Here is a 27,054-nt window from a genome sequence, read left to right as displayed (position 1 = left end):
TATTCAAATGAAAAAATAAAAAAAAGAAAAATGTTCATCCAACTTTTGGCAACTTTAAACTTTTAAATTAACATCTTATGCTTGCAAATTAGATTGGATTTGGGAAAATGCTGTCCACCTACTTATTATCGATCTATTTATTTATTTATTTATTTATTTTTTTTTGTTGGGCGAATTCGTTATATTTAAATGTGATAATCTGACATCGGAAATGGGTATAAAGTCGGGCCACACATAAACAGAAAATACGATTTGTTTGAAACCGAGGATGAAGCTGAAGGCCATAGAAGCCACGCCAGAGAGCTTCGCGGAGTATGGCCAAGTCATCGAACCTACGGACGACGGCCTTGGATTTGGACCTGATGACGCTCAATTAGACCTCACCAATGGAACCCCTAGGTAAATCACAAACAAAATCCCTTCAAATCCTCTTCCCTCCCGATTCCCCCGAATTGCTTTGCAGAATCTCGATTCTAGGGTTCTGAATTAGATAGCTCTGATCTGAGCCAACAGGTTTTACATTCTCCATATCGAGAATCGGCCTTTCAATTTCTCGATGATTACGCATCATGCGAGAGTAACGCAGTGCCTTGGATCGGTGGATCGGCAGCCTTGGTATCTTGCGGTTGCGAAGCCGTCAATTGTGGACGATGAACATAAAACTGGAATTGATAAGAGCGAATCGGTTTTGAGATCTAAGAGTGGCCATCTGTTTCTGCCGCCTTGTGTTGATGAAATTAAGGTGTTCAAAATTTCAGGGGCCAAGTTTGTGAAGCTGAATAAAGGGACATGGCATGCTGGTCCTCTGTTTAGAGAAAGCGCCAGGGATTTCTACAACTTGGAATTGACTAATACCAATGTGAGTTCTCTCTCTTTCTTTCTATGATTCTGTCTTTTTCTTTTTGCCTTTTCTTTTTCTATTGCAGTGTTGAATTCGTAAAGTGATCTGAACAAACTGTTTTCTTGAATTAATTCTGAAGATTCAACCCAGATTTTTTATCTTAAAGGGAAAAGGTAGAATATGAAAAAGCAAAACTTCTTTATTTTATTTTCCCTCTTGTAGTTTCTGAAACTAGGTGGAGGAAGTTGCCATCCAAACAATAAACATATACATTTGATAGCTAACCAATGAAAACATACACATTAGAAGTTAGAATTCTTGTCCAATTCACCTTTTAAACATATTAGGGAATCTTTCTGTCTTTCCCACGTCCATGTCAACCTTTGGAAGATTCATACAAGACTTGAGAATCTTTTATGTTTTCAATGTTCATGTCAACCTTTCAAGGATAGATACTTGATTTCAGAAATCTCTTATATTTCCTATGTTCATGCCAACCTTTCAACTATATACAAGAAATCTTTTGTCTTTCCTATGTCCATTTCAACTATTAGTCTTGGGGAACTTTTTTTTGTCATTCCTATGTCTTTGTCATCCTCTCAAAGATACGTATTAGATTTTGGAAATCTTTTACATTCACAGTATTCCAAAATCATTCTTCAGCGGTAGGTTGGAATTGCAATAGACTATCACAATAAACTCAAACTCAAGAGACAAGAAAAAAATTGTTCTTATAATGGCCTAATTTTCGATGCCTTGAATCACAAGTTGCCATGTACACTCAAAGTAAAGGGTGGTAAAATTTTCTTTTTGTAAAGTAGAAGACACAAGGAATTTGAAACTCAAATATGCATTCAAAATCGAGATAAAAGTAATTTAAAGGTAAACACTATCTAGAGAGTCAAGTCAAAACGATTTACAAAAAGTATATAAGTTTCAAGAAACAACATTTCACATAATAATAAAATGACAAGAAGGAAGATGATTCAATCTAAAGGATACTCCTGCAGCTGCATGGCTCAGCACTCTCCTGCTATCAACATTCCCATTTGAAAAAAAAGAAAAAAAAGAATAACATGGAATGAGTATAAAAATACTCAATAAGCAACCTAGTTGTAGGCTCTCGTCGTACGTATACTTCATAACATATCCTTAGGCTATGTGCTCAACTATAATCCTTAGCCATTGACTAGGCTCTAGTCTATTCTTGCCCTCTAAGACTTATGCTTACAATTCTATACACTTCTAGTATAGGAGTATATAATTATTAGGCTCTATGGCAAGCTCTAGTTTATCCGGCCTTTGTAACAGGCTTTGAAGTACCAGACCCTTATGTCGGGTTCTAAGATACGTGGCCCTTATGAAGGTCTCTAAAATTCTTATGGCTTACATAGTATAGTATTTACCAACTCATCTAGAGTTGAGCATATTCTCGTATCAATGTCCTTATTGCATATACCAGCAGTAGTAGATTCTCAATCTCGTCCATCTTGTAACACAGGGTCTATCGTAGTATGTCAACTTCTGGGATGTTGCTTTCGTATCATGCCTGATGTTAGTGAATTCGTGCTACTAACCGCACATGCAACAATTGTAGCCTAATAGCGAAGACCCTTGGCCACTATTTTTGTCAACATAAGTTTGTTAGACAAATATCTTACCCCCCGTAGGAACTACTTTCTTCATTTTTCTAACTTCATGTAATAGCGCCACTGTATCTCTAACATAGATATCACAGATGGCTTGAACCAGTGAGTCAGTGTTTAGGTTCAACTCTTCTCGCCACATGAGGCATGCGTAACCATTCGAATGTCGTGCTTACATGACAGTTTAGCTTTTCTGTAAGAAATCTGGCGTAACTATTTGAATGTCGTGCCTACATGACAGTTTAGCTTTTCTATCAGAAATCTCTCTGAAACGCCGTTCGAGCTCGTATCTACTCATGCAATGCCCTCCTTAGGTGTTTTCTTGAGGTTCATTCTGACTTCTCTCCTTTTTAACACTTTGTGGTGTAAGAAGGCTTCTTGCTATCGTCATCCATGCCCCTATGAGTGGCAAGCTATCTGCTTATCCTTCAACACCTCCTATGGTGTGGTTACCACTCTGGTTCTTCCCTTGAGAAATCGACTAAGGTCTTACTGACACTCGTAATCGCTGCAATGTTAGGAAGTCGAAATTCACATCTCATATCAGTTTTCATAAATTTCGCATCTAAATGTGTTCACCTTTTGCTCCCTTGGCCAATTTTCTTTGGGAATAACTCACTCAATGCTCAACCTGATCACGAGGGTGATTATTTTCTTGAATATAGATGATAGGGAGTTCTTTGCCCGTCTGATTCCATATTCCCATGTCGACATGTTGCGCCACATTAGGTGTTCTAACATCTCTTCTTCAATTGTGGTCTTCAAGGCATACATTGTTTTATTTGCTTTGATTCTCCATTTGCACGAGACGCCATTAGATCATCTTCTGGCAGCGTAGTTTTGCTCCCGCAAACGACCTCTCCAAGGTCATGTCCTTGTAAATGGGACATCATGCATGTTGTCCATGTGTTGTAGTTGTTGTAGTTGTTGTTGTTGTTGAGTTTCTTGATTCCTCCAACGATTTGGAAATCACCCATCGTGTTGGGTATGCCTTAGTAATACTAAAAAAACTCTTTTGACACAAAACTTGTAGAGTCATAGACTACTCACGGCACAAAGAAACTCATTCACTAATAATATCAAGAATTTGTTTCTGACGTGGAAAATCAGACAGAGTAGCAACCACAAAGCACACTAAGAATTCTAAGAGATCAGACAACCTACACCAACCTTGCTCGGTTACCAAATTGTTGAACACAACTCTTTATGGGAAACATTCACGCTCTTTATTAATACTGATCAAGAACACCAATCAAGAAGACACCCTGTGGAAACTCCATTCTGTTGTTCTTAGAATTTTTTGAGATGAAAACTTTGGTAGGGTGGAGGAGTATTTATAGTAAAAGTTACCCAACTTATTCCTAAAATATCTAAATCAGTTTTTAAGAGTATATAAGTATATTTATTTCTAAAATACGTAAATGACCAAAACATTTCTAAAATGGAGCTGATAACGTAATATGACGATATGACGATAATACGAAATTGAGAATTTCTAAAGGATCATATTACGTTGAAATAATGTCTATGTCCATTTGTTGAAGTAAAAGCAAAGTTTGAACATGTGATTCGAAACCATCTTATTCTAGAACGCCATGGTTAATTTAATACCTATTATAATTTAATAATACTTCATGTAACTTCTCTTTCTCTTTGTAGGTTGTTGATCATACTACTTACGACCTGGGAAAGGAAAATGGGGTACCATTTGAAATTGAGGATTAGATCCGTAGTTCATCGCCACCAAGATTGTAAGTAAAGTTTAAATTATGTTTTATTATTATTTTAGAACAATGCCGTGTGGAGAACAAAGATTGTAATAAATAATGTGTTTCAGACTTCTAAATTATAATTTAGCAAAATTACTTTTATTATAAGTATTGTAAAAAGTGGTTAATGATAAATCATTTTTAATATTTTTTTATAAGTGATTTTTCAGATAAGTTGCTGAGCAAAAGCATTTATATATATATATATATATATATATATATATATATATTATATTATATTATTTATTTAATATATTAATATTAATTTAAACATTTCAAAATATACATATTTTTTATTTAATATATTTAATATATTAAATATTAATTTAAACCTTTAAATTTAAATTAATTTAGCACCTACAAATTATAAGCATTAATAATATAAAATTAATTTATCAAACATATCCATCCTTTACAAGTATGATTTATGAGACAAATTATGTTCCTAATTATAACTTTGTTTTATTATGTTTATCATTTTAATACTGTTGTTATTCTTTAATGAATAATTTGTTTATGGTTCAATTCATTTGTTTTATGGTTCAATTCATCTTGGACAAATGAGATAGTTGGTTCCATGGTTCAAATCTCTAAATCAACCTTTAAAAGAACCATTCATCTTATGTAGAAATTAGTGAATTTCATTTTGTCATCTTAATGTTTTAGTTCCCTTAAGTCCTCAAAGTGGTAGGCATATTAAATCGACTACCAGAGTCATTCTTACCCATGCATATCAAATGACAAGTTCTCACAAACAGGAATTCTTAACTCATTTGGGATTAAGATCGATTCACATATAATAGTGTGGAATACTAATCTTCTCAATTAATGAGTCATTCAGGCAGAACTCCTTTAACACACCTATATACGCCATCGTGTGAAATACTAAGATCGAGTCACTCAGGCAGGAGTTCTTAACTCACTTAGGAGCCGAATGAGTGCGCTTTGAGCCACGGAGCCGAGGCGAGGGATGCGTGCTACAAGTGTGCCACTTGGCGCAATAGGAGGCCAATGTGTGTGCAAGCAGCTTGGGGTCGAGGTGCGAGTTGCGAGTCGAGGCACACGTCACGGGTCACGAGTTGTGGCGTTGGTCACCGGGTGTAGGTGTTTGGGCTTATCTAGACTCTAGGCCGTAAACTTAATCACCTCAATAAAAATTGGTTTCTATGTTTCATTGTTTTTAGATTTTGTTTGGTAGTAAAACTTAAATTAAAAAAATATGTCAATGATATGATATTGTCCACTTTGAGTGTAAACTCTCGCTTTACAAGGTTTCACCAAAAGGCCTCGTATCAATAGAGTTAGTATTCCTCACTTATAAACCAATAATCTTCCACTAAATTAGCCTCTATCAATAGAGTTAGTATTCCTCACTTATAAACCAATAATCTTCCACTAAATTAGCCCAGGTGGGACTTACTCCCCATAATTTAACATGCTAGTCATTAACTATTTTGTAATTATGATGTTAGAATCTAGTTTTATGCATTCTTACCGGATAGAAAGACTTGATGAACATGATCGATAGGACTAGAGCCTCTAGAAAACACGTTAATTGTATCTACACCAGTAGGCAAGCTTTCAAACGTGACGTAAAGTTAATGCTAACAATTCTAAGTAAGTAAGACTTGGATAATATCCTAGGGTGTTAAGGAGTAAACATTAACCCAATAAGACAGATTAAGAGTTATAGTGTCTAGATATAGTGATGAGAGTTAAGGTGTTACAAAATAAAACACGGGATTTAGATATTGATCAACTATACATGACAAACTATAATCTCTTAACGTCCCCAATTAAGCTACATAGAGATTAACTGTTTATTGTAATTAATACACAATAAATTAGTTCAAAAACTCCAAAACTTAATCTCCTAATTGAATACAGAATAGAATTGAAATGTAACAACAAATCAACAGTTTCCATATTCTCCATCTCCTCTACTTAAACCATAATTCATAACCCATAATTCAGAGCAAAACAATGGTGTTGAACAAGCAAAGCTCCTACTCAACTCTTCCAAGCTTCAACAATGCCAAACCAAGAACAATCCTCCATTGCTTCAACCAAGTATGGATCCTCCCTTGCTTCCTCACCTTCCTCATCGCCATCGCCTCTACCTACACACTCCTCTTCCCCAACATCCACAAACTCCTCCACATCACCCCCACGGTCCCACCTCAATGCAACGTCTTCGACGGCCAATGGGTGGAGGACAACTCCTCCACCTACCCAATCTACAACTCCACCCACTGCCCCTTCGCGGAGCGAGGGTTCAGCTGCTTGGAAAACGGGCGGAAGGACACGGCGTACATCAACTGGCGGTGGCAGCCAAAGCAATGCCACATTCCAAGGTTCGACGCTGGGAAAGCGCTGGAGATGCTGAGAGGAAAACGGGTAGTGATTGTTGGCGACTCACTCAGCCGTACACAATGGGAGTCCTGGGTTTGTATGCTGATGGAAGGTGTGGAGAATAAGGAGAGCGTTTATGAAATCAATGGGAGTAATATCACTAAGACAATTCGGCATTTGGGAGTGAGGTTTAGAGACCATAATATCAGCGTCGATTTTTATAGGTCGGTTTTTTTAATGAAGAAGGATTATAAAGTGCCCGTGGGTGCACCGAACAACGTGAGGATGACGGTTAGATTGGACGAAGTGGACGATATTCGTGACCAATGGGTTGATTCAGATGTTTTGGTTTTCAACACCGGTGGTTGGTGGACTGAGAATCGACTTTTTAACGAGATGTAAGTGTTAAGAATATGTCATATAGTTTACCGTATATATCATATTTGATCTTTTATTAAAGACGTATGGATACACAGGAGATGCTTTTTTCAAATAGGGGACTCATTGGAGATGGGAATGTCAGTGATTGATGGGTATAAGATGGCGTTGAATACATGGGCTGATTGGGCTGAGGCTAATATCAATTCCAATAGGACAGCCGTTTTCTTCCGCACTATCGAGTCTACTCATTGGAGGTAATGTTAATTTTGTTTTATGGGTAAGAGATCTCTACCATATTGTCATTTTCAGCATAAGCTCTCATAACTTATAAATGGAAATGTGTTCCTCGCTTATAAACCCAACCCACGATCATTTTCTAAATTAGCTAATGTGGGACTCCCTTCTAACAAAGTACCACATAAAGCCTCTCTCGAGGTCTATGGAACCCTCGAATAGCCTCCCCTTAATCGAGGCTCAACTCCTTCTCTGGAGTCCTCGAACAAAGTACACTCTTACTTTGTTTGACACTTAGTCACTTTTGACTATACTTTCGAGGCTCACAACTTGTTTATTGACATGGGTAAGTTAAGGGCATGGGTCCTAATAGATTAATGGTGCATGCAGAGGGCCGAACCAATGCGATGTGAGTTGGGAGCCATTGAAGGAGACGAACGGGAGAGAGAAGAGTGAAAAATCAGACATAATAATTGAAGTTTTGAGGAAGAAGATGAAGAGGGTTCCGGTGAGAGTGATGCATTTAACGGCGATGGGATCGTATAGAAGCGACGCTCATGTGGGGAATTGGGGTGACAACCCAGGCATGCAAGATTGTGGCCATTGGTGTCTTCCTGGGCTTCCCGATATTTGGAATCAAATTATCTTAACTTATTTTCTTCCTAAAATCTCCTCTTTTAATTCCCACAACAATTGAAACCCTATGTTTTACATTATTTTTTTGGGGGTAAAACATTGATTTTACTCCTATGTAGCTGAGAATACTAATTTTAATAAGATCTCGATTTAGTGTTGTTGTTTTGAGAATGTTATCGATTTCATGTACATGAAACTCACTAACCGAGCTTTCATACTCACTAGGTCAGTTAGTGAATAACATTGTCTTATAATTGTCTTATAACCGAGCTTTTACTTTTATATATTGTTTTAATTTTAATAGGCTCAAAGCAATATTGTCTTATAATTGGATTTAATTTTATATTTAACTTTGGTGTTATTAACTTTATATACCATTGCCACTCAAAATTGATATCCAAGGTCAACGCATCCAGCTCCAAGTTGACATTTTTGTGTGTTTGTTGTTGTTGTTGTTGTTTTTTAAATGCAAAAGGGAACCCAAGGCAGACAACAAAACCACAGACGGTATTCGTCGGCCACAAGGACTGCCTAATTATATTTATTATACTCCTAATGGTTTTGCTAAATACCCACTATAAAACACACCCTTCCAACTCCAAACATTCATCCATCAAAATACAAACCAAAACAACATCTGATTCTTCAAACTCATGTCAAGTACCGCCGGTCAAGTCATCACGTGCAAAGGTTCAAACCCCATTTTCAATTCTTCCAACTTCTTTACTTTAATCCATTTGATGATTTGATTTCAAGTTATGCTAATTGTTTTGGTGCAGCTGCTGTGGCATGGGAAGCCGGAAAGCCACTGGTGATCGAGGAAGTGGAAGTGGCACCTCCTCAAGCTAATGAAGTCCGTGTCAAGATTCTCTTTACTGCCCTCTGCCACACTGATGTCTACTTCTGGGAGGCCAAGGTAAAACAATTTTTAAAACATGTTTTTTTAGTTTGTGGGTCTTCTCAAAATGGCTTCTTTTTGTGTTCTGTCAGGGCCAAACTCCCCTGTTTCCTCGCATTTTTGGACATGAAGCTGGAGGGTATGTTTCAGATCTTCGAAATCTTTGTTTATGTTTATGTTTATGTTGTGTATGAACTATTGAAGTTAATTAATTAGTTGGTGTGTTGGGCAAATCAGAGTTGTGGAGAGCGTAGGAGAGGGCGTGAAGTATCTGAAACCAGGGGACCATGTGCTTCCAGTGTTCACAGGGGAATGTGGAGAATGCCGGCACTGTAAGTCGGAAGAGAGCAACATGTGCGATCTTCTACGAATCAACACCGACAGAGGAGTGATGCTAAGCGACGGGAACACAAGATTCTCCAAAAACGGACAGCCAATTTACCACTTTGTGGGAACCTCAACCTTCAGTGAATACACAGTTGTTCATCAAGGCTGTCTGGCCAAAATCAACCCTGCTGCTCCTCTCGACATTGTGTGCGTTCTTAGCTGTGGCATTTCCACTGGCCTTGGTGCCACTTTGAACGTTGCTAAGCCTCCAAAGGGCTCCTCCGTCGCTATCTTTGGATTGGGCGCCGTCGGCCTAGCTGTAACTAACTCCTCCCTCTACTCTCCTTCTTTTATAATACTCTTCTCTCAATCTCCCTCTCATTAATCATATCCATTTCAGGCTGCTGAGGGTGCAAGGATTGCTGGGGCATCGAGGATCATAGGCGTCGATCTCAATTCAACTCGATTTGAAGAAGGTACATAAATTACATAATTCACTATGCCTTTCCTATTTAATCATATGCTTATCTTAATTATTTGAATCCACAGCTAAGAAGTTCGGTGTGAATGAATTTGTGAATCCAAAGGATCATGACAAACCAGTCCACCAGGTTGGTTTTGTTTTGTTTGATCAATCAACTTTAGGGTAATAACCAATTAATTTGATTTTAAAAAATGAACACAGGTGATTGCCCAGATGACCAATGGAGGAGTGGATCGAAGCGTTGAATGTACAGGAAGCATCCAAGCAATGATCTCTGCGTTTGAATGTGTTCATGATGTAATTAATTATTACAGTTTCAATTATTTGTTAGATAGATGCATATCTGTTTAATATTAATTAGTGGATGATATGATATGTTATCAGGGGTGGGGCGTTGCTGTGCTTGTTGGAGTTCCAAACAAAGATGATTCATTCAAAACGCATCCAATGAATTTCTTGAATGAGAAGACTCTAAAGGGTACGTTCTTTGGGAACTACAAGACCCGTTCCGACATTCCAAATGTGGTGGAGCAGTACTTGAAGAAGGTTAGTATATATATATTAATTGAGACACCCATATTCACATTTGATTGATTAGTTAATAGCTTCGAATGTATATTAATTATGGCAGGAGTTGGAATTGGAGAAGTTCATTACTCACTCTGTCCCCTTTTCTGAGATTAACAAGGCATTCGATTACATGCTACAAGGACAGTCAATTCGATGCATCATTCGAATGGAGCATTGATATATTTCCAAACCCCTTTGTGTTCCTCCTTCAAAAATCAAACAAATAACCAAAACAAAACATGTTCATTGTTCTGTTTTTTCCTCTTCTGGTAACAAAGTGTTTTTGTTCTGTTTTGTTGTTTCTATAATTTTAAGTTTGGTTGTACATTTGAGTCTTGTGGATGTAATTACAGTTTGTTGAGTAATGTATTAATTCATATTTCTTTCTTTTATGTTCCATTCAATTAGTTTCATCACAAATTTAATTCTCTATCTTCGCTTCAACTTATTATCAGTTTTGATGATCAACATCGAGAGTAATAAAAACTTAAGTCGCCTAGATTCAAATTCTTATAAATTGATACGAAAAAGATTGGAATAAGGATTGGAATCGAAAAAAATGGAAAAAGGATTGGAATCGAATTTGAGGTTGTTGCTTAATTACTACACAAATGTGAGGTGGAAGCTCAATTCTTCCTACCCGGGTTGTTGTTTAATTTTTTTTTTTGGCCTATAACATTGTTTTCTTATAAATTGATTTCCAAATTATTTCTAAAACTTTATCTATCCCTCCTAAAATATTTTCTAATGAATGAGGCTGAAGGTTTAGGCATGCGTCACTTATGTCAACGGCGACCCAAATTCTAGTTGGTTGCCTTACTTGAGGGTGAGAGTAAGTGTCGCAAAAACGCTTTATGAATTCGACAGAGTGCGATTGCGACAGTTGGTATCAGAGCTAAATCGACTTCTTGAATTTGAGTTAGCAAACATGTTTGCTACAAAATAACGAAGTAGGTCCTATGTTGATCGGCTAGTAAAGATTGAAGATTGATTGCTCTATCTAAGTTAAGTTCATAACAAAATGGGATTTTAGTAATCTCGCATGAATGAGATTGTAATTAAAGCCGACAAGATCGAAGAAATGGCAAGCCACTTTGTGGCAATGCCTATCTATGAACTAATGTTGAGGGTTGAGACGCTAGAAGACAAGGTCATAACAGCTATTGACTTCAAGCGTGAGGATAGCTTGACTAGCACGAGCCTAAGCAATTCCTAGATATTATCATTCAAATGGTTTATAAAATATACGAGGACATAAGAGCAGTCCTTGAGGTTGTCAGAGAAGTGGTAGATTTGAGTGCCAAGCTAACCCTCACCTGACACTAGTAGGGAACCAAACCCCAACCCCGACCCCAACTAGGAGATGAGGTCCAATATAACAAGGTGAAGGTCCAAGGGTTTGCCCTTCTATGGCTCTCGAAAACTTTATTTTGTACGACAAAATACATATTTTGAATCAGGTATAAAATTAAAAAGAAGTTAAAATCTATATTTAATTCTAAAGGTAATTAAAAAGAAGTTGTGTGACATTTAAGGAGTATCAAATACACGTACAAAATTCATATTTTGAACCATGCACATTCTTAATTTGATTAGAGGCGTTCATGGAATGAGCTTAGCCGAGCTACAACATTTTTTAAACCCAACCTAATTGTTTAGGTTGTAAATTCTTTCAACATAAACAATCTTTATTAGATGGTGAATCTTGAGTTTAGTTTGGGTAGTTCCGATATTATTCGAATTTTTTTTTTAATAAAAGTAAAATATTAGTTTATAAAATATATATTTACTTATTTATGTTACTCAATTTCAATATAGGGTAAAAATTTACCTTTCACATAGTTAAAAATATATATTTTAAAATTAATAGTTAATTCAAGTCGGTTGATTCCAACTCAATTCATAAAATTATTATTTATTTGAACTGAATCTAATTTGGAGCAGTTAACAAATGATTGAATTATTATATTCACAAATGCCCCAAAATGTATTATAGGGGACATGATTAGTTGTCAACTTCTCATAGTTAGACGTAGTAAGGGTGGTTCCTTTTGCTTACATTCTCATGTAACACCGATCTTACTTTCAAAACTCTCCTTCCAAATCTCTCTGCCCCACTTTTTAAAACTAAAACTTTCTTCTCAATCTTTGTGCCCCACTTTTTAAAACTAAAACTCTCTTGCCCCCACTTTCTAAAACTAAAACTTTCTTCTCAGAGGCTCGAGCATGCGACAACTTTCTTCTCAGAGGCCCTGCTTTCTAAAACTAAAACTAAAACTTTCTTCTCAAAGGCTCGAACTTTCTTCTCAGAGGCCCTGCTTTCTAAAACTAAAACTAAAACTTTCTTCTCAAAGGCTCGAGCATACATTGCTTGGCTAAGAAGTGAGTGCCGCACAATCGCAAGTCTGCTGCCATCAAAGTGTGATTATGACAAGTGGGTTCAATTCCGTGGGCACTTTTTATCTTCGAATTTTGAAAAGAATTATTATGTTAGATGAACAAGACTCTCCATAATGGTATAATATTATCCACTTTGAGCATAAAGTCTCCTGGTTTGGGCTTACCCAAAAGGCTTCATACCAATTGTGATAGTATTATTTGTTTATAAACACATGATCATTCTCTAAATTAGTCGATGTGGGACTTTCATGCGACATAGTAAACTCGTCTTTAATGTTTGGACCCTGGCCCAATCCAAACGTGAGTGATTTATCAATTTTTATGGTAATAATCATGGGTGTCTTTAAAAAGTGATTTGAAACCATAAATTATTTTCTTTTTTGTGCATCAAAATAAGTAGATTTCATGTGTTTAAATTAAGTATTTTATTAATGGAAAGCAATTAGCAGCAAATTCTTAGCTATAAAAAAAAATAATAATAATAATAATAAGGTTGTAAGAGACATTAAGCAAATAGAGGGAGTTGGAGTGTTTTGAAATCCAAAGAAACCCATCCTTAGAATAACAGTCAAGTCATTTCAATTCTTTCATTCCAATTCTTTCATTCCAATTCCAACACTCAAACCAAACAAACCAACAAATCAAACTCTATAAATACCCATAATCTCCACACCTCTTTTCACCAACCAACTTACACACCAAAATGGCCGCTCAAAACATTTCCAATCTCGCTCGCATCTCTCCGCCTCCGCCCCCGTCCCCGTCCCCGAATGGTCACACCGCAGTTATCGTAATCGTTTTCATTTCCTTAGGCTCGTGTCTTTTGTTCTTCACATTCGTCGCAGCTGCATTCTTTTGTTGTTTCATCAAAAAGAGAAACAAGAAACCATGTCCACGCGATGAAGTTGCAGAGGTCATCCATGTCGATGGACACAGGAAGGTCCATGAAGATGTCGCACAAGACGCCCACGGGCGGCAGGCTGTGATGGTGACGATCGAGGACGATGTCCATATCGACGAAATAGCGAAGAAGAAAGAACATAGGCATGGGTTTGGGTTGCATGGGAAGCATGAAGGAAGCAATTCTAGCACAATCCAAGTGCCACCATCTTCTTCAACTTTGGATTCTAATGTTACCCATCACCAATCTTGAAAACATCATTCCTAAAAATAATAATGTTGTATTTATAATTACAACTTTAAATTCTATAATTATTTTTTACTGTTTCAAAATTTTATTTAAATAAAATTATATTGGCATGGTCTTAGATGTGGTGCACACACTTTTACTTTTATTGCTAATTTTAAATTAAAGAAAATTATAAATAAATAATAATAATCTTGAGCTCAGCTTTCAATTATAAAAATAAATAAATAAAACAGATAAATTATCTATTCTCGAATTTAGGCTCACATATGTAGTTTAATTGTTCGTCTAAGTATCCAATTAGTAGTAAGTAAAGAAAATAAATAAAACAATTTTCATATTTTTTTTTTAATTTTAAAAATTTAACTGTGGTAAAAAAATTAGATCGACCGAATATAAAAAATATGTATCAAAATGTTTATAAAAAAATTAAGGTTAGAAAATGAGTTCGGTTTATATACTAACCCTAAAATCTTTTAAACTTATTTCTAAAACTTCGCCATATAATTACTATTTTAGAAAGTTTATGAATATTTTTTAAATTGCATAAATATTAACGCTTATTTTTTAAGTTTAATATTATTATTGAAAATGATATTTTCGAAAATTTAAGAATATCATTCAAATTTTTAAAAATCTAGAGATACCCAAAATTCTATATTTTTATTAATTTAGCCTAAATTTAAACCCAATTTAATATACACAAATTTCTCAAACTTGAAGCACTATAAAGCAGAGACGTTCATTTAATCTATAACGTAAGGATCTTGTGGGGATTCTTCCCGAACGATGAGAAATTGGAGAGGGAGTGGGAAGAAATTTCTCCTCGTTTGATCGCTCAATTCTCTGAGCTACTTATTAATGATGTGTACATTAATTTTATATTTTAATAGGAGGAATAAATTAACCGTAATTAATAATTTATATGGAAAAAACGAGGAAGTTTTGTTTTTGTTTTATAAGAATAGAATAAGAAGTAGAAAAATGTTTTGGTGATAACCCCCAATCCTCGTCAATGCTTACTGTTAATCTTATCCCAATTGTGGATGAAATAAATGGGTTCCCTAATATCTGGACCCTGGATAACTCTATTCCAACTTATAATTAAAGAGTATTTGACCACTTCTAAACCTTTTATTAATAATACCACGCGTCGCCACTACAAACCCGCGCCGTCCGAGAACTGGACACGCCAGCGGCTTTGCTCCCCGCGCCAACCGCTACTGCTTTTACTGCCTACCCTTCCACATTCATTCTTTCAATCTATAAAATCCCCCATTTCCATCAACAAATCAGATACTCATTCATCTCAATCTTTGATCTTCTCAAGCTATGTCGAGCACCGCCGGTCAAGTCATCAAATGCAAAGGTTCATACCCCATTTTCAATTCTTCAAACTTCCTTAATTTTATCATTTTCATGAGCCAATTTCAAATTATGCCTAATTGTTTTGTTGCAGCTGCTGTGGCATGGGAAGCTGGAAAGCCACTGGTGATCGAGGAAGTGGAAGTGGCACCTCCTCTAGCTAATGAAGTCCGTGTCAAGATTCTCTTTACTGCCCTCTGCCACACTGATGTCTACTTCTGGGAAGCCAAGGTAAACAATTTTTAAAACATGTTTTTTTAGTTTGTGGGTCTTCTCAAAATGTCTTCTTTTTGTGTTCTGTTAGGGCCAAACACCCCTGTTTCCTCGCATTTTTGGACATGAAGCTGGAGGGTAAATGTTTGAATGAATTTGAGACAGTTTCATGTTTAGTGTTGTTAAGGTTGTTCTGTTTCTGAGATGTTGTGTTGTGCTGTGTTATGTTATGTTATCAGAGTTGTGGAGAGTGTAGGGGAGGGTGTGAAGGATCTGCAACCAGGAGACCATGTTCTTCCTGTGTTCACTGGGGAATGCGGGGATTGTCTCCATTGTAAATCGGAAGAGAGCAACATGTGCGATCTTCTTCGGATCAACACCGACCGTGGTGTTATGATCAGTGATGGGAAGTCGAGGTTCTCCATAAAAGGACAGCCCATTCACCACTTTGTTGGAACCTCCACATTTAGCGAATACACCGTTGTTCACTTCGGCTGTCTAGCCAAGATCAACCCAGCTGCACCTCTCGACAAAGTTTGTGTTCTTAGCTGCGGAATATCCACAGGTTTCCACAACTTTTTGCCCTGTTTTTAATGATACTACGCTAGCATGAATTCATGAATTAACCCAATTTGGTTTGAAATTTAGGACTTGGTGCCACTTTGAATGTTGCAAAGCCTAAAAAGGGCTCATCTGTTGCAATTTTCGGACTTGGAGCTGTTGGGCTCGCAGTAAGTTTACAATAGATTCTGATTTTCATTATTTTGAATCACTGAATTTTCTCTGGGTTTAAGGCTGCTGAAGGAGCAAGAATTTCGGGGGCATCCAGGATCATTGGTGTTGATCTGAACCCAGCTCGATTTGAAGAAGGTACAATCAAATTACAAGGACTTTCATAGTTTAGGATGGATTATGATGTTATTTTTCCCAACAATTGCAGCAAAGAAATTTGGTTGCAACGAGTTTGTGAATCCAAAGGATCATAGCAAGCCTGTTCAGGAGGTGATTGCCGGGATGACCAACGGAGGAGTCGACCGGAGTGTCGAATGCACCGGAAGCATTCAAGCAATGATCTCGGCATTCGAATGTGTTCACGATGTAACTCCTTACAAATCTCATCCTCAATGTTGCATATACCAAACTGGAACATGAAACAAACTTGTTGTGTGGTTGACAGGGTTGGGGTGTTGCGGTGCTGGTCGGGGTGCCGAACAAGGACGATGCGTTCAAGACTCATCCCATGAATTTCCTGAATGAGAGAACTCTGAAGGGAACTTTCTTTGGGAACTACAAGACTCGAACCGACATTCCCAGGGTGGTCGAGAAGTACTTGAAGAAGGTAAGATCTCTGTTTTTTTAGTATTTTGTAGAGATGACAGAGTTGTTTGATTGTTGGTGAGGGTGGTTTGGTTTGTTTGGTGAAGGAGCTGGAATTGGAGAAGTTCATAACACACTCGGTGCCATTTGCTGAGATCAACAAGGCATTCGAGTACATGCTGAAGGGGGAGTCAATTAGGTGTATTATTAGGATGTGAGATTGTGGATTGATTTTGAGTTCTGAAATTTTGTGTTTTGCTTTGTTGGAGGGGAACCTTCATGTTGTTCTTGGTTTTTGTATGCATATCTTCACTCTCTGAAACTAATAAAGCTCTATTCAGAGTTTGATGTTCACCATCTCTTGAACACTTATGTGATTTTTGGAGTGAACCAATTTTTCTTATCTTCTATCTGTACTATCTTACATTGTTGAGGAAGTGAATGAATCATCGATATCTTGAGTCTGAAAGATTAACTAGTCACCATTCTATAGGACTATAAAGTCACATTGAATCTAGGGGTACTAAACATATAGTGGTACTAGACATAGAATAACCTCAACACACTATCATATGTAACAAATTTGAGTCAAGCTCGAAGTATTGAATTGTAATCTTGGCTCTGGTGATACCATTCATAATATGAACCAAGAGACATCAATCATGCAATAGGCTTCAATGAAGATGGGAAGAAAATATTGTTGAAATCATCCAAAGATATTTCAACTCATGGCACATTGAAGAAGGATGAAGTTTCATGTTTTAAATTTTGGGTGGATTACAATTAATAGGCTTCAATGAAGATGGGAAGAAAATATTGTTGAAATCATCCAAAGATATTTCAACTCATGGCACATTGAAGAAGGATGAAGTTTCATGTTTTAAATTTTGGGTGGATTACAATTGAGAGTAATTTAGAGTTATTGTATTTCATTAATGTATTTTAAGACTTTTAGTTTACTTTCTGTTACAATTTTGTAGGGACTTGGAAAATATAAAGCCATGTATGTTGTATTTGTAGGGACTTGGAAAATAGAGTACATTGGTGCTTTTCTTAGCCAATTTCTTTGCAATTCTGTAGTTTAGGTTGCATGTAGAATCATTCAAGCTCGACATGATCAATCTTGCTTGTGGAGTAATTCGAATCTCAATCAAATGTTCTTGCCTTGAGATATTTGATCAACAAGAATCATTCAAGCTAGACATGATCGATCTTGCTTGTGGAGTGATTCGAATCTCAAACAATATTATTGCCTTGAGATATTCGACAAGGTAATCCGAATCTTACTTCCGATTCCTTATCTTATCAATTTACGATGCTAGTAGGCATAGTAAACTCTCTTGGTCTTTCCTAAATATCATGATAGTAAACTCGGTGTTGTAGGGCATTTTGATAGTTCATAACTTGAATTCTTATTTCCATGACTATCTGCTCCTGTAGCTAATTGTGTTGTGGGAACACTAAAGTCTAGTTATTTAATCACAACTTGTTATCCATGGGTGATCGGCTTATTAAAAACGTCTTAATTTCATCATCGTGAAACCATACCAGTTCTAAGGTCATAATCTTGACTTAGGTCATCTATTCATGTTTGCAAACGGATTTAAATCTATTAATCACCTAAATCTTAGTTCTTTCATTTAAATTAGAGTTCCTAGTATAGAGTAAATCTTCCTATGTAGCATAGAGTACCAAGTTATGCATACATAAGCTATATCAGATAATCATACTTGCATGCTAGCATATTGTATAAATATTGCTGGAAAGAAATCCGTTACGACCACTTACCTGCTCGTGAGTGCCTAAGTTGATCTTTTGTGCTAGTTTAATTCTCTAAATTTCGTGAAATTTTTTAAATTGGTTCTAAGTCAAGTAATAATAGGATTAGCATCAAACTCAAAAATGGTCAAACAGGAGAAAAAATGTTCACCCACATGCCTCACGTGTGTTCACACACGACCGGAGGGAGGCATACACGTGACTGACCACATGTGGACGCCCTCGTGAAACTGGCTCTAGACTTGCCTTCAATTTGAGTTGAGCATATATTCACTAGAATTATCTTTGATTTTTTTTTTTTTTTCTTCTTCTTCTTCTTGCAGTTATGCATGCTTTCAAACTCAAGGTTACATCAAACTCCACCAAGTCCAAAAAAAATCATTTTGTTTTTTTTTTTTGTAATTAATTAATCGGTTTTGTTCATATGAATAACATTATTTAAAATCTTTATTTTTTTACCATACGATCTTTTTTTACTCTATTTCGCCATTATTGTGGGAATACTTTTGCCCATCTAATCAGATATAAATCGTAGTGATAATGATCCCTTAACCAATTTTTCCATTCATTCATCATTGCAGAATTTTGAATATTCTTGGATGAAATATTTGGTGTGCTCCAACAACTTTAACAAAATAATTATGTATTTTATTCTTAAGAAAAAGAGATGTTCCTTGATGTTGAAACACAAGTCTTCAACTAATTAAATCAGATAGTTATATGAGTGAAAGAAAACAGGTTAGATAAATTAAAATTAGTCAAAATATTGAGTCTCATTTTCTATGCATAAGAGTTGAGCAGAAATAAACATAGGTGCAAGATAGCCTTTATCCCAAGATTGATTGACTAGTTAGGATCGAGTTTTCACTATTATTTGGATGTACTAACATATATGTATAATCGTAACACGATTGATTGAGCAAATCTTGAGCAGCCTGCACTCTATGAAAATGTAGCCGCCGACCTCATCGAGTTGACCTACGCTCACAAGGTTAGCCTTGAGTCTCGAGATGAAGTAGACACCGGTCAGCTTGAGGTGCTTGCCTCCCTTGCCGATGAACAGGATGGTGTCGCGCCCTTCGATCTCGACGATGGAGCCGTCGTCGAACTTCATCGTCCCGCGAATCCCTGAGTCGAGCTCGGAGAACGCATACCTGGCCCTTGTCATATGATTTGTTGCCCCCGTGTTGAGGACCCATCTTCGGTGCTCACGCTGCTCGCCCCTTTCGCCGCTCATCCTTCAGTTGAATCAGTTCCCCAGTCGGTGCCTCTGCCATGCCCAGCTAGAGCTCTTCCTCGGGATCTATCGACTCCTCATCGACGACGCTCACCAGAGCAGCACCGCCGTCAATTGCTTCTGTAGATTTGGAATCGAAATTGGGGATGACAGATGAGACCAATGCACTTACCATGAAAAGTATCGGCTTTTCCTCCTCGGATTGGGCCACATGGGTCTTCTCCTTGTTCCTGGGCTTGCTTCAGCAATCTTTGCCCAAGTGGCCTTTCTTCCCGTAGTTCGAGCACCAGATTGACCCGCCATCAGCCGACTCCTTCTTCTGCTCCCCTTCTTTACCGTGCGCGCCCTTGAGGTTTCCACTACTTCTTGCCACCTTTGCCGCTAGAGGACCCGCCGCTCTCGTCAAAGTTGTCATAGAGCTTTAGGCGAGCAAACCACTCCTCCTCGGTGAGGAGAAGACGACCCTACTTGTCGACAGCTGAAGCGACATTCTTCTTCCTCTACTCGACGTTGCGCAATCTTTCGGTCATCTCTTCTACCGTTAGGTCGTTCATGTCAAGTAATGTCTCGATTGAAATTGCGACTTGCTCGAGGTGATTTGGGGCGACCTGCAGCATCTTCTTCACGATCTTCGTCTCGCTGATGCTCCCATCAAGAGTGGTGATGTTGTTGGCGAGCCCCGTGATTCGCATGAAAAAATCATGATGGATTCGCCGTCCTTAAAGCAGATCTCCAAGAACTCCTTCCACAGCTGCTCGATGTTGGACTCTTGCACTCGTTGCACACCAACCCGGTAGGATTTGATCCCCTCTCAGGTCGATTGTGCGGTGCGCTTGGTGGAGAGAGATGCTAGCATCTGTGGAGGCATGGCCCGCAGTATGGCGGCAAATGTTATCTCTGACTGAGCGCCGGTGAGGAAATCTTATGAAGAAAAAATTGTAGAAGAAATTGTTGGGAGAAGAAAAAACGAGCGGAATAAAATAACAGAAATAGGAAGAGTACTGAAGGCTTGGGATTTGATTGAAAAACACGGTAATTTGTTTCTCATTAGATTCACTTCAATAACTATTCTATCCTAAAAATGGCCTAAAGTGGCCAACTAAATATGTGTAATTTCTCGTTAACATGACCCAAATGGCCAGCTAAAAAGATGGTGTGTCATTTCTTGTTAACATGACCCAAATGGCCAGCTAAAAAGATGGTAATCCATTCGAAGTATGTCAAATGGTCAAAAGGAAAGGTTCAACCAACTAAGTAAAAACATGTAAAAGCTAAATAGCTTTTATCCAACAATCTCCTCCTAAAACCTGTGGTATATCTACCTTATTATTTGAACTCCGATCTTTGAACAAAGTTCCTCAAATTTTACCCGCACCAGAGACTTAGTGAAGATGTCTCCAAGCTATTTCTCTGTTCGGATGAAGTTAATCTTAATAAGCCCCCGCTCTGCACACTTCTAAATGTAATGAAACATGATCTCTATGTGCTTGCTCCAGTTATGTAAGACTGGATTTTTGATCAAGGAGATCGTAGCTTTGTTGTCCACGTATAGCATTAGTGGATTGCTTCTCTTCCGATGAGTTTTTCCATCAATCGTGCAAGCCAAACCCACTGTGTTGCCGCCATCGAAACGGCGATGTATTCTGCTTCACATGAAGACAAAGCAAACACCTTTTGTTTAGTTGATTGCCAGCAGATCGAGCCGCCTGAGAGGAAGTAAATCATCCTGCTAGTGCTTTTACGATCATCAACGTCACCGGCCATGTCACTATCACTGTAGCCGACCAACTGAAGCTTCTCTTTTCCTCTCCATGTGCAGTATCTCACACCCCAGCCTCTAGTTCCGGCTACATAGTGCAGGATGCGCTTGACAGCCACTAGATGCTCCTCCCTAGGTGCTTCCATAAACCTACTCACGTATCCAACGGAATAAGTAAGGTCAGAGCGTGTGTTTACCAGATAGCGCAGGCTCCCGACAATGCTGCGGTAATTGGTGGAGTAGACTGTCGTTGTAGTTCTGGCCTTCCTTAGCTGGAGTCGGGCCTCCATTGGTGTGCTTGTAGGGTTACTGTCTGCTAGCCCAGCTGTGTCTAGCAGTTTCTTTGCGTACGCACCTTGACAGATGGTGATGTCGGTAGTACTCTATTGCACTTCGATGCCGAGGTAGTAGCTGAGCACACCGAGATCGCTCATCTTGAAGTTCTTTGACATCTCCCTCTTGAATCTCCCAAGAACTTCCATGTCGCCTCTGGTGATTATGAGGTCGTGGACGTACACTCCCACAATTAGCCGCTGCTTGTCGTGGGCGTGCGTGTACATGTCATGCTTAAAGGCACAGCGCTTGAACTTCAGCGACAGAAGGGTACTGTCGAGCTTCGTTTTCCAGACTCGTGGTGCTTGCCGAAGCCCGGAGAGTGACTTGTGCAGGTGCAGTACCTTACCGGGGTTGTCGTTGTCCATGAACCCAGGTGGTTGTCGGACGTAGATGGTCTTCTTTAGCTCTCCGTTGAGGAAAGCGGACTTCACGTCCATGTGGTGGACCTTTCAGGAATGATGTGCCGTGATCGCCAGCAATAGGCAGACAAATTCCAACCTTGCCACCGGCGCGAATACCTCTTCGAAGTCCACTCCTTGCTTCTGAACATAGTCAATTGGAGGAACTAAGGAGGTGAGGTTCTTTTAATGGTTACACGCTGTGTGTTTCGGGTAACCAACTAGGAATAACCACTTTAAGAAGTAAAGGTGGCATTGATGTTGTGGTAGCAATAATCACTTGCTGCGTGTTTTGGTTGATCGCCTTATGACGATTCATATGTTGACCCCAATAGGGGAGTTCCTTACTCAGTATTTTTGTACTCATCCTATTTTTAAAATGATTTTTCAGGTGAAGCTGTGGCACGAAGGTGACGAGTAGGATGCCAAAGTCAGTCATGGGGCGATTCAAGATTTTTTTTTTTTTTTTTTTGTCTCATTTTGTGGGAGAGACGTTTCCGCACTTTTGTTATTAATTTAAACTATGTTGTGGACGCCTAGTTTGTGGGAACTAGGCGGTCACATGAGACTGCCTTTTCATTTTAAATTTCCTACCTTGTTTTAAATATCTTTAGGCGGCATTGTTTTTTTTTAAGGGGTACTCCGCACTTGATTTCTAATAAATGATCGTTTTGCATGGTTTTCATCCTTTTCCAAATAAATCACATTATTTTTCGTAACAACCCTGATCGCTACTTATATGATAAGTTGGGTCGTTACATGGGAATTGCTTCAAAGTGGCTTGCCATTTCGTTGATCTTGTCAGCTTTAGTGGCAATCTCATTAATGCAAGATTCCAAAAGTCCCATTTTGTTATGAACTTAATTTAGATAGAGGAACTAATTTTCGATCTTTACTAGCGGATCAATCTTGGACTTGCCTAGTTGTTTTGTAGTGGACATGTTTGTTAACTCAGATTCAAGAAGCCGATTCGACTCTAATACCAACTATCGCAATCGCACTCTATAGGACTCACAATGCGATTGTGCGACACTTATTCTCACCTCGAGTAAGTCAGCCAATTAGAATTTGGGTCGTTGTTGGCAAGAATGACGCATGCTTAAGCCTTCGACCTCGTTCCTTAGAAAATATTTTAGAATTAGGGATAGATAAAGTTTTAGAAACCATTTAGAGATCGGTTTTGTAAGAAAGTAATTAAGCAACAACCAAACTTTGATAGCGTGTAACCTCAGTATGAAGAATAGAAGACTAGTCGCATCTCTCTATACATTTTGAGGCATTTTAGTCTAGATTTTGGACAATGGTCACACCCCTTTATTAACATAACATGATTAGTAAACACATAACAAGAAATACACCCTGTCACAAGCATGACCAAGATAAGGATTCCAATCTTAGCCGATACTATAGAATCTTTAGAACTTTTTTTTAAATATGAATATTCTCTCGTATGTCAATAATATATGGTTCAAGATCACCCTACATGACCTAGAATTTTTATATAACCGATAATGTAAATTGTAAATAAAGGATAATGTAATTGTAAATAAAAAATAATTAATAAAACTTTAGGGCATAAATCCAAACACTAATTACTTCCTAAATTCATATTATGGTTTTGAACTAAAGTTGCATCTTTTGCTTACAAAAGTCATAATCTCGGTGTTCTTTACATTTCTTGTGGTTATAATTGTATGGTAGGATCATTTGAGTAACGTAGATCAATCTATTTGTCGAGAGATTCAAATTTTAGGTTTAGAAATAAGTTTTTCTTACTTGATATTGATCATCAGAGTAAATCTATTTATATCGATTTGAATTTAGATTTTTAATGTGGAGTGTTATAAGGTTTCTATCATATATGTAATCACATATTATTGATAATAAATTAATGCAAAGATATGCTTATTATGACAATTAAATTTGTGATGAAACTAATTGAATGGAAAGTAAGAAATATATTTGAATTAATACATTACTCAACCAACTGTAATTACATCACATGACTCAAATGTACAACCAAACTTAAAATCATAGAAACAACAAAACAGAAGAAAAAAAAGAACAAAAACATGTTTTGTTTTGGTTATTTGTTTGATTTTTGGAGGAACACAAAGGGGTTTGGAAACATATCAGTGCTCCATTCGAATGATGCATCGAATTGACTGTCCTTGTAGCATGTAATCGAATGCCTTGTTAATCTCAGAAAAGGGGACAGAGTGGGTAATGAACTTCTCCAATTCCAACTCCTGCCATAATTAATATACATTCGAAGCTATTAATTAATAAATGAAATGTGAATATGGTTGTCTCAATTAATAATATATATATATATATAAAGGAAGGATATGATTAATATCTAACCTTCTTCAAGTACTGCTCCACCACATTTGGAATGTCGGAACGGGTCTTGTAGTTCCCAAAGAACGTACCCTTTAGAGTCTTCTCATTCAAGAAATTCATTGGATGCGTTTTGAATGAATCATCTTTGTTTGGAACTCCAACAAGCACAGCAACGCCCCACCCCTGATAACATATCATATCATCCACTAATTAATATTAAACAGATATGCATCTATCTAACAAATAATTGAAACTGTAATAATTAATTACATCATGAACACATTCAAACGCAGAGATCATTGCTTGGATGCTTCCTGTACATTCAACGCTTCGATCCACTCCTCCATTGGTCATCTGGGCAATCACCTGTGTTCATTTTTTAAAATCAAATTAATTGGTTATTACCCTAAAGTTGATTGATCAAACAAAACAAAACCAACCTGGTGGACTGGTTTGTCATGATCCTTTGGATTCACAAATTCATTCACACCGAACTTCTTAGCTGTGGATTCAAATAATTAAGATAAGCATATGATTAAATAGGAAAGGCATAGTGAATTATGTAATTTATGTACCTTCTTCAAATCGAGTTGAATTGAGATCGACGCCTATGATCCTCGATGCCCCAGCAATCCTTGCACCCTCAGCAGCCTGAAATGGATATGATTAATGAGAGGGAGATTGAGAGAAGAGTATTATAAAAGAAGGAGAGTAGAGGGAGGAGTTAGTTACAGCTAGGCCGACGGCGCCCAATCCAAAGATAGCGACGGAGGAGCCCTTTGGAGGCTTAGCAACGTTCAAAGTGGCACCAAGGCCAGTGGAAATGCCACAGCTAAGAACGCACACAATGTCGAGAGGAGCAGCAGGGTTGATTTTGGCCAGACAGCCTTGATGAACAACTGTGTATTCACTGAAGGTTGAGGTTCCCACAAAGTGGTAAATTGGCTGTCCGTTTTTGGAGAATCTTGTGTTCCCGTCGCTTAGCATCACTCCTCTGTCGGTGTTGATTCGTAGAAGATCGCACATGTTGCTCTCTTCCGACTTACAGTGCCGGCATTCTCCACATTCCCCTGTGAACACTGGAAGCACATGGTCCCCTGGTTTCAGATACTTCACGCCCTCTCCTACGCTCTCCACAACTCTGATTTGCCCAACACACCAACTAATTAATTAACTTCAATAGTTCATACACAACATAAACATAAACATAAACAAAGATTTCGAAGATCTGAAACATACCCTCCAGCTTCATGTCCAAAAATGCGAGGAAACAGGGGAGTTTGGCCCTGACAGAACACAAAAAGAAGCCATTTTGAGAAGACCCACAAACTAAAAAAACATGTTTTAAAAATTGTTTTACCTTGGCCTCCCAGAAGTAGACATCAGTGTGGCAGAGGGCAGTAAAGAGAATCTTGACACGGACTTCATTAGCTTGAGGAGGTGCCACTTCCACTTCCTCGATCACCAGTGGCTTTCCGGCTTCCCATGCCACAGCAGCTGCACCAAAACAATTAGCATAACTTGAAATCAAATCATCAAATGGATTAAAGTAAAGAAGTTGGAAGAATTGAAAATGGGGTTTGAACCTTTGCACGTGATGACTTGACCGGCGGTACTTGACATGAGTTTGAAGAATCAGATGTTGTTTTGGTTTGTATTTTGATGGATGAATGTTTGGAGTTGGAAGGGTGTGTTTTATAGTGGGTATTTAGCAAAACCATTAGGAGTATAATAAATATAATTAGGCAGTCCTTGTGGCCGACGAATACCGTCTGTGGTTTTGTTGTCTGCCTTGGGTTCCCTTTTGCATTTAAAAAACAACAACAACAACAACAAACACACAAAAATGTCAACTTGGAGCTGGATGCGTTGACCTTGTGAAATCTCCCATGCGTTGACCTTGGATATCAATTCTGACTGGGCATGGTATATTCGTAGTGGCAAAGAAAACCATTAATTAATTATAATCCCTCTGTGGGCTATGTGGTTTTGTTAGGTTCCTTGGGTTCTTGATGACGTTTTGGGATTTGACAAAGGGTGGGAATAAAAGATAGAAAAATGGCAACTTTGTGGATTGTTCCTTTTCGCTGTTTCACATTATATTATTATGCTAATTACACCCATGTTGCACTAATAATTGGTTTTAACAAAAAAAAAAAAACATTTGTAAACTAATAATAATATGTATAATCTTACACATTTTTGTCTTTTTTAATGAAAACAAACATCGTTTCCTTTCGATTACAAATCTCTATAACAAAAAAAAAAAAAAAAAAAAAAAAAAAATTAATAAATCGGTCCCTATAAGCTATGATTGCCACGAAATAGCTTTTTGAACGATGCTTTGTTCTATTCTATATATTTTGATAAATCATTCCAACTTGTTTAACAATTATATTTTTATTATCGGAAAGAAAAATCTAGAAAAGTGTGTTTCAAGTGATCACATTTATGGTGGAGTAAAGTAACAATTCTGTAATTGGAAAATTATGATCAGCCTTGAAGAAATAGGTACATCAACTATGAATTCTTGAAATATCTCTACGTATAACGTTTTTGTGTTTGAAAAAAAGAGTAGGTTGGAGCCAAAAAACCTACATCTAAAAGGTAATTGAAACGATG

The 27,054-nt window shown here is 37.6% G+C and overlaps 4 protein-coding genes and 1 pseudogene across 4 annotated transcripts; 4 read left to right on the top strand and 1 right to left on the bottom strand.

The window, feature by feature from the left end:
* The first annotated feature begins 216 nt into the window (after positions 1–216).
* LOC111788058 (uncharacterized) lies at positions 217–4,364 on the top strand. The gene is made up of 3 exons (XM_023668205.2): positions 217–399; positions 514–859; positions 4,147–4,364. The coding sequence occupies exons 1-3, from the start codon at positions 269–271 to the stop codon at positions 4,210–4,212; spliced, it is 543 nt and encodes a 180-aa protein (XP_023523973.2). The 5' UTR covers positions 217–268; the 3' UTR covers positions 4,213–4,364.
* A 1,786-nt stretch (positions 4,365–6,150) lies between these two features.
* On the top strand, positions 6,151–7,230 carry LOC111787736 (protein trichome berefringence-like 7 pseudogene; annotated as a pseudogene).
* Positions 7,231–8,435: 1,205 nt separating this feature from the next.
* Positions 8,436–10,525, top strand: LOC111785500 (alcohol dehydrogenase 1). The gene is made up of 9 exons (XM_023665897.2): positions 8,436–8,549; positions 8,639–8,775; positions 8,850–8,896; positions 8,995–9,403; positions 9,485–9,560; positions 9,634–9,695; positions 9,770–9,865; positions 9,953–10,114; positions 10,200–10,525. The coding sequence occupies exons 1-9, from the start codon at positions 8,513–8,515 to the stop codon at positions 10,314–10,316; spliced, it is 1,143 nt and encodes a 380-aa protein (XP_023521665.2). The 5' UTR covers positions 8,436–8,512; the 3' UTR covers positions 10,317–10,525.
* A 4,373-nt stretch (positions 10,526–14,898) lies between these two features.
* Positions 14,899–16,934, top strand: LOC111785507 (alcohol dehydrogenase 1). The gene is made up of 9 exons (XM_023665901.2): positions 14,899–15,054; positions 15,145–15,281; positions 15,355–15,401; positions 15,503–15,828; positions 15,912–15,994; positions 16,058–16,133; positions 16,204–16,361; positions 16,441–16,602; positions 16,688–16,934. Exons 1-9 carry the CDS (start codon positions 15,018–15,020, stop codon positions 16,796–16,798), a joined length of 1,137 nt encoding a protein of 378 aa, XP_023521669.2. The 5' UTR covers positions 14,899–15,017; the 3' UTR covers positions 16,799–16,934.
* Positions 16,935–24,174: 7,240 nt separating this feature from the next.
* Positions 24,175–26,132, bottom strand: LOC111788052 (alcohol dehydrogenase 1). Its single transcript, XM_023668197.2, has 9 exons — positions 26,019–26,132; positions 25,793–25,929; positions 25,672–25,718; positions 25,165–25,573; positions 25,008–25,083; positions 24,873–24,934; positions 24,703–24,798; positions 24,454–24,615; positions 24,175–24,338 (listed from the first exon to the last, which is right to left on the bottom strand). Exons 1-9 carry the CDS (start codon positions 26,053–26,055, stop codon positions 24,222–24,224), a joined length of 1,143 nt encoding a protein of 380 aa, XP_023523965.2. The 5' UTR covers positions 26,056–26,132; the 3' UTR covers positions 24,175–24,221.
* Positions 26,133–27,054: the final 922 nt, after the last annotated feature.

Source organism: Cucurbita pepo, chromosome 2, assembly GCF_057944985.1.
Source record: "Cucurbita pepo subsp. pepo isolate OVF chromosome 2, ASM5794498v1, whole genome shotgun sequence".
Lineage (NCBI taxonomy): Eukaryota > Viridiplantae > Streptophyta > Magnoliopsida > Cucurbitales > Cucurbitaceae > Cucurbita > Cucurbita pepo.
The sequence above is the reverse complement of the archived record's forward strand: the minus strand, read 5'-3'. Positions and strand labels throughout refer to the sequence as shown.

Bases quoted from the DNA above. Each gene is read 5' to 3' on its own strand.
- LOC111785500 (XM_023665897.2), top strand. From the start codon at position 8,513: ATGTCAAGTACCGCCGGTCAAGTCATCACGTGCAAAG. The intron at 8,897-8,994 runs GTATGTTTCAGA...TGGGCAAATCAG, and splicing joins TTTGGACATGAAGCTGGAGG to AGTTGTGGAGAGCGTAGGAG. The intron at 9,866-9,952 runs GTAATTAATTAT...ATATGTTATCAG, and splicing joins CGTTTGAATGTGTTCATGAT to GGGTGGGGCGTTGCTGTGCT.
- LOC111788058 (XM_023668205.2), top strand. From the start codon at position 269: ATGAAGCTGAAGGCCATAGAAGCCACGCCAGAGAGCTTCGCGGAGTAT. The intron at 400-513 runs GTAAATCACAAA...CTGAGCCAACAG, and splicing joins CTCACCAATGGAACCCCTAG to GTTTTACATTCTCCATATCG. The intron at 860-4,146 runs GTGAGTTCTCTC...TTCTCTTTGTAG, and splicing joins TGGAATTGACTAATACCAAT to GTTGTTGATCATACTACTTA.
- LOC111788052 (XM_023668197.2), bottom strand. From the start codon at position 26,055: ATGTCAAGTACCGCCGGTCAAGTCATCACGTGCAAAG. The intron at 24,935-25,007 runs GTACATAAATTA...TTGAATCCACAG, and splicing joins TTCAACTCGATTTGAAGAAG to CTAAGAAGTTCGGTGTGAAT. The intron at 24,616-24,702 runs GTAATTAATTAT...ATATGTTATCAG, and splicing joins CGTTTGAATGTGTTCATGAT to GGGTGGGGCGTTGCTGTGCT.
- LOC111785507 (XM_023665901.2), top strand. From the start codon at position 15,018: ATGTCGAGCACCGCCGGTCAAGTCATCAAATGCAAAG. The intron at 15,995-16,057 runs GTAAGTTTACAA...TCTGGGTTTAAG, and splicing joins TTGGAGCTGTTGGGCTCGCA to GCTGCTGAAGGAGCAAGAAT. The intron at 16,134-16,203 runs GTACAATCAAAT...CAACAATTGCAG, and splicing joins CCCAGCTCGATTTGAAGAAG to CAAAGAAATTTGGTTGCAAC.